General features: G+C 34.3%; 1 protein-coding gene across 2 annotated transcripts in view; it reads right to left on the reverse strand.

Moving 5' to 3' along the window:
* The window catches only part of LOC126976781 (5'-nucleotidase domain-containing protein 3), a 197,100-nt gene that overhangs the window by 7,634 nt on the left and 177,372 nt on the right, over positions 1 to 12,094 (reverse strand). For both annotated transcript variants that reach the window (XM_050825370.1, XM_050825369.1), the window contains exons 4-8: positions 9,650 to 9,784; positions 7,472 to 7,629; positions 6,265 to 6,451; positions 3,066 to 3,206; positions 851 to 1,002 (exon numbers count right to left, since the gene is read on the reverse strand). In XM_050825370.1, the coding sequence (XP_050681327.1) occupies positions 851 to 1,002; positions 3,066 to 3,206; positions 6,265 to 6,451; positions 7,472 to 7,629; positions 9,650 to 9,784 (773 nt within the window). The remainder of the gene's footprint in view (positions 1 to 850; positions 1,003 to 3,065; positions 3,207 to 6,264; positions 6,452 to 7,471; positions 7,630 to 9,649; positions 9,785 to 12,094) is intronic.

The raw sequence follows: 12,094 nt of genomic DNA on the forward strand, positions 1-12,094 counted from the left end.
AAGAAGTTTCACTTCAAAAAAAATGTGTAATTTCTACTCACTGAAGTTGGAACATAGTGCATAGGTTTTAGCGTGGCGATCAGTGGTAAAATGTTTAAGTTTGTCATCCATAACTTTAGGACCTACATAATATTACCTTTGAGAAGCCTTCGAGTTTGAAATATTATCAATGCCGTTTAAAACGTCTCCAAATATTCTATTGAGATTGTCTACACTAACATATTGGTCAATTTTCGACTGGTCAAGGCTCAACACTCCGGAACTGTTGCAAGATATCAGTTTTACAAAACCTTACCATTTACCATTCCACCACATACTATACCATTCCACCTTCGCACGACACGCCACAAGTTACGATATCATCCCCACATCTGGATGTGTGGCGGTCCTCCACAGTGCGGTTTTCAAGGAGCTTTCTTCCTCGTACTACGAAGCTGTGGAATGGGCTTCCTTGTTCCGGGACAATACGACATGGGTACCTTCAAGAAAAGCACGTACACCTTCCTTAAAGGCCGGCAACGCTCTTGTGATTCCTCTGGTTTTGCAAGAGAGTGTGGGCGGCGGTGATCACTTAACACCAGGTGACCCGTACGCTCGTTTGTCCACCTATTCCATAAAAAAAAACCCACACTTGGTACTAAACTGCAAGAACCATTAATAGTTAACAGATGTCACACAAATGCAGTGTCTGCTCTCCAATTAATAAACTTACGAATTCATTCAATATAAACTTTGTCTCTGTTGATATTGATTTAGATTTTAATATAATTAAATAAGCACTATTTAAAATTATAATTAAATACAACTTCTTACACGAGAGGAGAACCTTGAAAACTTCTTACATACACACCTCAAATAATCTCTCTCCGTCATCCATTTCTCTATAACCTCCATCGCACCTGGGTCCTCGAAATCCTGGTGGTCCTCTATGAGCTGTGTGAGCATTTGCAACCAGTTCGCATTCTCCTTGAACGACTGCGTGTTCAATGTATTTATTTCGTGCTGTAATACAAAAAAGAAATAATATTGTGAGTTCTCTAGTAACAGTTATGGTTCATTGTGCGTGTTTTTGCACGGCGATGGCGAAAACGAAAAATTTATTTAAATTTCGAGTAAAAACTCTTCGGGAAGCTGTAGATGTGATGGGATGTGGTGAGGAAACTGCCAACGGACATTCGCAACGGAACAAACTTTATCAACGTCTCATAGCAATGATAATTTGATGAGTCGTAGTGCGTCACAATAGTTATTTATGCAACTGTTGTGTAATAAGGGGTATTAAAACACGAATGTGGATTTAACAAATGAGACGAAGCCGAGTGTGATAATAGTGTCACATGAGTGTTTTAATACCTAACTATCAACAGTAATTGCATATAAGACTTTATCTACACCCAGAATATGAATCCTCTAAAAGATTCTGAAACAGTTAGCTTACTGCTAACATTAAAACACCAGTCCTAGTAGTAACCTAATATCATTCATTACCGATTATATACAAATAAACTAAGTATTAATGAAACAATTATTTATTTTAGTAGTAATATACTTTTTGTATAGTGCAATAATTAAAGTTCACTCGAATATAATGTTCTTTTGCAGCGTTTAAAATGAATCGCTCGTTTTTTGTAAACAAAACAATAAAAATGGCTGGGATTCGAATAATCCACTTTTTTTTACGGCGCGCGAATTCTAGTGGTGTGGAACGCACGTACACGAAAATTTTCTTTTTTTGAAATTCATACAGACACCTAGCATCGAGCAATAAGAATGTGGCTGTCTGTTGAAACTCTTTGCGCATGAGAGGATCGAAAAAAAACATAGGAGTGTTGTTATGAAATTCAGTACAACATTACAACACTCGTTTGGATGATCTAATAGTTATTAGAACATAGAGTGTTTTAATGTTGGCAATAAGCTAACTGTTTCAGAATCTTTAATAGAGGATTTAAAGCATAGGTGTAGATAAAACTACTTACCCTGACGCTTAAGATACAATGTGCAATATATATCACTGACCTCTACTTTAAACCACTGGACTGGCGGTTGTCAAAGTGCTCTTGTGCCTGTTTGATATTCGCCATTTTGGCGCTGTTGGCCATGTAGTGAAAGTCTGCGGTACTAACACTAGTGATGACAACTTCAGCAAACATCGATAGATGGTGGGAAACTATTTACAAAAAATGTGTACCTCATTACGTTGATTCTTGAAGTATAAATAACACGGAAAACGAATGAAACTAATTCAAAATGCTAAAATACTTCAGAGTATTGTACGTTCCTTCGCAGCCATATGCATTATGCGTCAAAATAAGTTCTCTGGACGCTCGCGCTTCAAATAGGCACAAAAAAATTGCTGTCAAACACATGGAACAGCCTGTCCAGTCGTATTTATATAGGTCAGTGGTAATATGTGGTTAAAGGGGCATACATATGTACCTAATAATGAGAATGGAAGGTATATGTACCAGTAAACAATGCAAGGCGACACCGGCCCAAAGCTGACTAGCGCCATCTAGTGTCTTGAGACTGTTATTTCATCACCACGGACGGTTTATTGGACTATTCAAGATCAGATGAATGGAAAACCTGGAACAGGAAAAAGGAAGGTAGGTAGGTTGCTAATGCGGTAGGTGATGATAAATTTATGAGAGTATGAGGGAAAAAATTTGAATGGAAATGGAAGTGGATTTCGTTCAAAATTGGTGAATAGCTGTTGAAGAGTTTGGAGTATACTTCTTTTATGTCATTAAGGGACGAGACGAGCAGGACATTCAGCTGATGGAAATTGATACGCCCTGCCCATTACAATGCTGTGCCGCTTAGGATTCTTGCAAAACGCAAAAATTCTGAGCGGCATTACATTTGCGCTCGTCACCTTCAGACATAAGATGTAAAGTCTCATTTGCTCAGTAATTTCATAAGCTACGGCACCCTTCAGGATGAAACCCAATAATGCTTACACATTACTGCTTCACAGCAGAAATAGGCACCGTTGTGGTACCCATAATATAGCAGGCATCCTGTACAAAGGAGCCTACCAGTGGTACTTATGTTTACTTTACCGTCAACTCATTAATGATAGCGCCAGTTCGCCAGCCATGCTCCAACGTAACATCAGCAAGGTCGCTGTACGGATGATCACCGAAGTACAGCACCTGGTGGCCTCTCCATCCGGTGAGGTCTTGTAACTGCTTCACTGTACCCTGGATAAACAAAATTAATGTAGAAAATTGATTGAATTAGGCATTACTTTGCGGAAATCCATAATTATACAAATGATTTAAGTTTTCTTTAGTGTTAATTCCGCCAATATTTGTTTTAAATAATAATTATTAACGATTAAATAATTCCGAAAAATCCGGCGTTTATAAACTAAGTTGTGACACTTGTAACGGGGTATATATAGGTGAAACAGGTCGAAATTTCGAAATTAGATTAACATATAACAACATATATATAGGAACATATTGCCACATTTAGGAATAATCATCCTGAAAAATCACACTTCGCGAAACATTTAATTGATACAGGTCACTCACTCGGAAACAATAATAATTTTAATATTTTACATACATGTGAAAAAGGATTTCGCTTAAAATTTGTGTTTGAGCAATTAGAAATAATAAAACACAAAAATAACATGTTTACATTGTTGAATGAACAAACAAATTTAGTCCCATCACCTTTGTTACGTGTCTCTTCCGGGGGTAATACGTCACAACAGCCGACCAATCACAGCGCATCATTTCATGGGACGAGGGTATAAAACAGCGGCTTCCGGCTCATTTGATTCAGTCTCGTGCCAGATTTTGGCGAGACAACGCGTCCTGAGGATGCCTCGTGTAGAGGCGAAACACGTGTCGAATTGTTTTAAAAAACAATTATTGGCGGAATTGACACTAAAGAAAACTTAAATCATTTGTATAAAGTTAATGTAGTTAATAAGACATTCCAAAATTAAAGATTATTCGATTTTGCAGGAGTATTGGGATTTACCAGGTTTTTCCCACAGGAAAGTCGATAAAATTACTTTTTTTTAAACCCCCATTTATGAAGGCCTTTCTAACATTTTCAGATAAGTAGGTAAGTAGTTAGTTGTATTTTAGTTAATTTTATAATTATCTAAATTTTATGAGTTATCTAAAATGTTAATTCCGCTAATTTTAATTTTATGTTATGTCTACAATCTACATGCAGAATGTGTAGTAGGCCTAGAGTTAGTAGTTGAACCCCCGTATAATCGTGTTCAATACACGTCGTTCGCTCAGCTTAGGCTCATACAAATCACTCTCGTACAAGAGTTAGATGAGTCTCCTGAAGTCGCCTCTTATAGAAGCGAAACACGTATCGAATTAAGAGAAAGTACAATTTGCATGTAGGCTAACATGTCTTAATATCTTATCTAGTCTCTACTAATAACATACCAATATTACACAGCTTGTTCTTCCCAATATAATAATAATAATAATAAATTCTTTATTGCCATACAAATCATTACAAATATAAAATGAACAATTAGGATACGCGATGAAACAAAAGGCAAAAGGAAAAGGCTCAGCTTCACCTGACATGGAATCATGGATTTATGTTTCCATGCAGCGCTGTTTTTCAGCCATCCCCTTCTCCCTAAGGTATTGAGCGGGAGTGGATGTATTGTGGCCCCCTGATTACCTACTTAAGCTATCTTTTTTTATAAAATGTAATATTAGAAAAAAAAAAGTTCTGATTACCTTGCAAGTGTATGTAAGTGCGTGTGTGTATATCTGTGTATATACATTACTTATGTCAACTTGACGTGTTAACAAGCGCTACCAACGTCATGAACTGTCATAAGATGTCCCAATTAATAATTACGTTTATTTAACTACTGTTAATATTTAAATACTATTTAATATAATTATCACTATAGTTAGAAATAACTATAATAGCATATAATATTCAGATAGTTAGTCAACTTGATTCGTGTAAGTTAGTTGACACTACAGCAGTGCCAACTGACAGTTGGTAGCATTTTCACGGTGGACGGTCGTGCCCTATATAAGCCAGAGCGCTCTATTCCCCCCCCACAAACCTCATGTATTAGTTTATAAGTATAATAAAGTTTTATCCCTCAATACGTAGATAGGGTTGTAGAAATAAGTTTTCTGATACCTACATATATATGGCTTAATTGTAAATTGCTTTAATAAGTAGATTTAAGTAATTTTGTATATATATTTTAATATCAAATATAGAAATTTGGAATTTAAAAAAAATTTTTTTTTTCGAGTAGGCATTACTTTTTGTGAATTCTAAGGGGTAATAATTGCGCGCTGCCCAAATTGTATTAAGTACTAGCTGACCCGGCAGACTTCTTTCTGCCTCAATCTATACTAATATTATAAAGCTGCAGTGTTTGTTTGTTTGTTTGAACGCGCTAATCTCTGGTACTACTGGTCCGATTTGAATGATTCTTTCAGTGTTGGGTAGTCCATTTATCGAGGAAGGCTATAAGGCTATGTATTTTTTCTCAATATTAGGGATCCGTAATAAAATTGCTATTTTGTAACACAAGGTGTAAAATCGAAAACCCATTTTTGCGTGCGCTGCAAAAACTATTGACAATAGAACAAAATGATGTACAGGCTATAATATAGGCAATATTTTATTACTTATAAAACTATCGCGTGAATTATACTTTATATGGCAAAACAACGTTTGCCGGGTCAGCTAGTCGATAAATAAAAGACCTAAACTTAATCAATTTAAAGCTTTCTGAAAAACTATATTTATTGTTTCGTTTTGTGGTTTCAGAAATTTTTTTTAGACAAAACTTAAGATTTATCAATCTACATAAAAATAATCTGATAGATAGTTAACATCTGTAGCTAATCTACCATCTATAGTAACTAAAAGAAAAGAGAAGTTTATTTTTTACCTCCTGAGAATGATGTCATTTTACAATATTATTTTAATTTGATTTCTGAACGACAGAGGACATATCAAAGGAAAAACAAAATCGTTGTTTTTATTTAATTCCGAGCATTTTCATATCTATTCACCTTTTAAATCTTCTCTGGACAAATAATTCAAGACCAAAATTAGCCAAATCGGTCGAGCCTTTCTCAAGTTTTAGCGAGACTAACGAACAGCAATTCATTTTTATATATATAGATAGTAATTATTATAAGTGGAAACTGTAAAATACAGATATATCAATTTTAAGTGCGTTATATTACCAACTCCATCTACACTTATAACAGACAGGATATTCTTACTCACCTCATAATAGATAATTCCCTTTTCTAGCGATGTTACTTTTTCCCAAATGTGCGTGTTGGCATTTTTATCAAAAACTCTTATAGGACGTGAGACCTCCGTGAAGAATTTTGGTTTATTCGCATTCACAATAACAACGTCGAAATAGTCTCGCCAATCGTGTCCTACTAAAGTTTCCATGCCTGCATTCCTGCAAAAAGTATATTCAATTGAAAAGTGCGCAAACCACTCGCTTACAATATATAAAACCTTTATACATATATAAAATTGGATGTCGCAAGCTTATGATCAAATCATCCGCTATTTTTCGATGATAAGCATCATCAAGTAAGGCTACTTTTTTATTTTTATGGAATAGGAGGACAAACGAGCGTACGGGTCACCTGTTGTTAAGTGATCACCGCAGCCCACAATCTCTTGCAACACCAGAGGAATCACAGGAGCGTTGCCGGCCTTTAAGGAAGGTGTACGCGCGCGAAGGTACCCATGTCGTATCGTCCCGGAAACACCGCACAAGGAAGTTCATTCCACAGCTTTCTAGTACGTGGAAGAAAGCTCCTTGTAAACCGCACTGTGGAGGACCGCCACACATCCAGATGGTGGGGATGATATCCTAACTTGAATTTCAAAAGTTCAATACTTTCATAAATATCTATAAATATATATACTTTACAGGATAAATAAAATGAAAAAGAATAACTAAGAAACAATTCGCAAATATGTATCGTAAAAATGGAATTTTTACAATTTACTGAATTTCAAAATATGCGCTCTATGTGCAACGGTACTTGTCAAACCTAGTAAATCCATGTAATAACACTAACTTAGGCAAATATTCTTAAAAGTACAATAAAATTTTTTTTAAAGCAAACACTTTCACACGCGTACACCTTCCTGAAATTTACTTACAAATTATATCCAGCGTTTCCTGATGTATGTTTCCAGTGAACTCCTAAATTAGTTTAGGAGTGAACGGATTTTACTTTACGATAAATCTTTTTTTATATGATAGAACTTAGTGACGCACGGTTTGACAGTTCCTTTTCGAAATCGTTTAAAAAGAAGAAGTCCGCTTTCTTGCGCCCGTTTTTCTCAGGTTTGAGGCATACTTTTTGGAACAAGTGGTAGTTTTTCAGTTTCAGTGATATCTTATAAGAATAATAAATATTTAAATTTGAATAAAAGCACGACTACGGAATTAAATACATACACAAAATGGTAGGGACTATTCGTCACGAGGAACAACTTTTTTCCATTCTCTTTTAAAAGTTGAAAATATTTCTTGATCCCTGAATTGGGTCTAATGTACTCCTCCACATTTTTGGCTACAATTTTGTGCATGACTGGATGGCAGCTTTGTACTGCATTCTGAAATAATAATAAAAATATTTGACCAAATCTTGTCATTTTTATTAATTCCACTAAGTTTTCTCTTAAATCAATTCGACATGTGTTTCGCCTCTACACGGGGCATCTTCAGGAGATACTGACTCGCCAAAAGACAAAACGTTCGAGTCCCGCATCGTTCATAAAGTTTTGTTTTTCAAATTTTATTTGTGTATTAATCCTAGAAGTGAGGGTTATCACTTTAAAAACATAACATATTGTTTAGATTTACAAGAGCGACATCTCAAGTCAATTTCCTAATATGCAAATATTGGGGTTGAGCAGGTCATCAACTGTAAAGTAGATCCTGTAGATGAGGCCACAACCTGAGAGTTGAACAAAGCAAACAGAATTTTGTAGCGAGGCAGTACTCGAACGATTGGCTCGGTTGGTTAGAGCACCGGCACGGAACTCCGGAAGTTTTGTTTTTCAAATTTTATTTGTGTGTTAATCCTAGAAGTGAGGGTTATCACATCAAAAACATAACATATTGTTATATGGATTTCCGACAAATAGCGGATAATTCTATTAAAAAAAAACTATTTCATATAAGTATAATATTAAATTAGGATTAATCTATTATCGAATCTGACACTATGAGATAGAACATACCTAATAAAACTTAAGGAGTTGAAACAGCATAGTCTATGATCCAACTTAAGCTGACTTTCCCTCATCAAATTACCAAAAATAAAATGGATATATAATTTATATTATGGAATAATTAAAAAAAGCTACTTCTAAAATTCTTTTTTACTAACTATTACCCCCTTATTCATAATGATCCGCTAACTTTAAACAGCCGCTAAGGAGTGTTTTTCTCATTCTGAATTAGGTCAATAGAAGAAGACAGATTAAGAATTAGCAATGCTTTAAGTTAGCAGACTATTTTATTATGTATTATTATTATAGTTATTATGAATAAGGGTGTAAAGATAAACGCAATATTTTTTCGATATGCAATTTCTAAAATATCTCTAAAAATTCATAGATTTTTCTAGAAAGTGCATAATTGTACTTAATAATCGACAAGAAAATTAATAATTATGTTAAATTAAGCTTTTTTATGACAATAAGGGACGTTCAGCTGATGGAAATTGATACACTTCGCACATTACAATGCATTATCATGCTGTCGCTCAGGATTCTTGAAAAAAACTCAAAAATTTTGAGCGGCACTTCAATTGCGCTTGTCATTGAGACATAAAATGTTAAGTCTCATCTTCTCAGTAATTTCACTAGCAACGGCGCCCTTCAGACCGAAACACAATAATGCTTATAAGCAGAAAAAGGCATTGTTGTGGCAATACCACCCATAACCTCGACGCCATCTTGGACAAAAGAGCCTCCTACTGCTATGCGACCCAAGCTATGCGGTGACAACACTAGCAGTGTAGTATAGTTTTTTCTCCTTTAAATTTCTAGTTAGTCATTGATTGAGTGTATTTAATCAATGTCTTCGAAACTGTGCATAAAAGAGACAAAATACAGTTAGTCACAGATTACATATTGAGATGCCTCCTGGAATTCTGTAGGTCTACTCGCAAAATCGACAACGATATATTCGGAACGATACGATAATAACACGAATATATCGCACCTACAACGATCAACAAAATGACTTAAATTACTTGGTAGTAAATAAATCCTGTTGAATAGTAAATCACATATAATTATTTTAATTTTATTTATTAAGTATGTATATTGTGTAGCAAATATATCTATACAACTTGAAACGATAATAGCAACGACAGCCTAGGTGTCGTTTGATTGTTTGTCGAATTCGAATATTCGTCTGACATTTTCAACTAAGAGTAGGGCTAGACCGATAATATCGAATAATGTTTCAGTCGTTCAATCATCGTTTCGACATTGAATACGATGTAACTAAGAGTAGGATTCGACACGACTAATGCCACGATATATTGATTTTAGGAGTAGACCCCCTGGCCCTAGAGTAAAATTTTGAGAAATTAAGCGATTCATAACTATAAATACATACCTTTACATCCAAAAATAGTATTTCTGGGTGATAATCGATATGGTTTCGATTAAAATACTCCGCAACATTGCAAAGTAAACCCATTTCCGGTACGGAAAATAAATCAGCTAAGTGAACCATTTTTGCCATATTTGCCTAAAATTATAATCGACATTATTAAATAAATAAGCATCTGATTAGTAGTATACTTAAAATAGATTACGTAATTATTCATATGATTGTAATTATTATTAAATATAAATAAAATAAAATCATTTTATTGTAGATCAGGGACCCATAATAGTTATTTATGCAACTGTTGTGTAATAAGGGGTATTAAAACACGAATGTGGATTTATCTCACAAGGCGAAGCCGAGTGTGATAATAGTATCACATGAGTGTTTTAATACCTAATTATCAACAGTTGCATACAAGACTTTATCTACACCCAGAATATAAATCCTCTAAGAGATTCTGGAACAGTTAGCTTACTGCTAACATTAAAACACCAGTCCTAGTAGTAACCTAATATCATTCGTTACTGATTATATACAAATAAACTAAGTATTAATGAAACAATTATTTATTTTAGTAGTAATTTACATTTTGTATAGTGCTAATTAGAATTCACTCGAATATAATGTTCTTTTGCAGCGTTTAAAATGAATCGCTCATTTTTTGTAAACAAAACAATAAAAAAATCGAAGAAAAATGGCGGGGATTCGAATAACCTACTTTTTTTTTACGGCGCGCGACGTTCTGGGTGTGTGGAGCGCGCGTAAACGAAAATGTTCTTTTTTTGAAATTCATACAGATACCACGCATCGAACAATAAGAATGTGGCTGTATGTTGAAACTCTTTGCGCATGAAGGGATAAAAAAAAACATAGTAGTGTTGTTATGAAATTCAGTACAACATTACAAAACTCTTTTGTGTGATGTAATGGTTATTAGAACATTGGGTGTTTTAATGTTGGCAATAAGCTAACTGTTTCAGAATCTTTAATAGAGGATTTAAAGCATGGGTGTAGATCTGTGTTTCCAGAGTCACAATATTTTAAAATGATTAAAAAAATGAAATATGTATGTGTATAAACAATAATTAATATTAATTATGTTTTATACCTATATAATACTAGTCTTTCCCGCCCGCTTTACTGGGCGAATTTTAAAAGGATATAAATTGATGAAGGAACGTTGGAGTTCGAAAAAAACGCCATAAACATGGATGATAAATTTCGCATCGAGTGGTGATTTGTTAGTTTCATGGCCATACGATCAGTGGTTTAAGCGTGATTGAGCCTCAAACAAAGACCATTTTCATTATATATATACTAGCTGACCCGACACACGTTGTTCTGTGCATAATAAATAAAATCAGTTTTTTTTTTTTTATGAATTTGTCATTAATATTTCATAACACCAAGAATTATTTTGTAAAATACTCTCCCTATCAATGACGTTATGAATAACTATAATGAAATTGATTCACAGCAGAACTGTCAAACCGTGCGTCAATATATTCTCTCATAGAAAATTTGTCCATACAAAACAAATATTGGAAATAAAAATAATTATGCGTCCTAAATCGAAATAAAAACTATCCTATCTCTCAAGTTGGACAAAACAGCACTCGATGAAGTAATCCCCATTAAAATCCGTTCATTTGTTTAGGAGTCCATCGCGGAAAAACAACGTGTCACGTAATTTATATATATTAAGATATATATATATATAGATAGAAGGTGTCTTTTTCGTACAAATGTATTGCAATGGAGAGCAAGTGTCTACTCTAAATGTCACGAGGGGTTGCTGAAAGCTGTGTGTTGGTATCTCAAGGACTAACAAAATTAAGTAGTAAGTACCTACTGAAAAGGCATAAAAGGCATTTATTTTCTCAAAATTGATTCCTTTAGAATTATTTTTGATGTCATTTCTAATAACTACTAGATACTACTACCGCTTCGGAAACAAATGGCGCTCTGAGAGAGAAGAAGCGGCGCAAGAAACTCTCCCAGCATTCTTTTTTTGCGCTCTTTTCAGTAAAAATATACAATATTGTACAGTCATTTCTATCGCTATAAAATAATCACAATCTCGTCCCAGGCTGTCCGATCAGATAGATATTCAGCAGTGGAATAATAGTATTTACGACAGAGCCATTTTTTTGTAAAACATTTAAATTTATTTATGGATAATGCCTGAACAGTGGCTGGGACTTTATTATAGAAGTGTATACATTTACCCTTAAAGCTATAATGTATCTTATGAAGCCTACTAGAATTAGTTACAAGCAATCCCTTATTTCTAGTGTTATGAGTTAGATCCTTTTAGGAATGAATCACGCGTCGCGTCCCAAAGTAGTAATACTTACCTATTTCTTTTCCTTATATTCAATAATATAGTGCTTTTATAACTAAGTAAGTATATGCTATTTCTTTTTGTGATTTTATTTTGTATTTTAT

The sequence above is a fragment of the Leptidea sinapis genome, chromosome 42 (genome assembly GCF_905404315.1).
Source record: "Leptidea sinapis chromosome 42, ilLepSina1.1, whole genome shotgun sequence".
Classification (NCBI taxonomy): Eukaryota; Metazoa; Arthropoda; class Insecta; order Lepidoptera; family Pieridae; genus Leptidea; species Leptidea sinapis.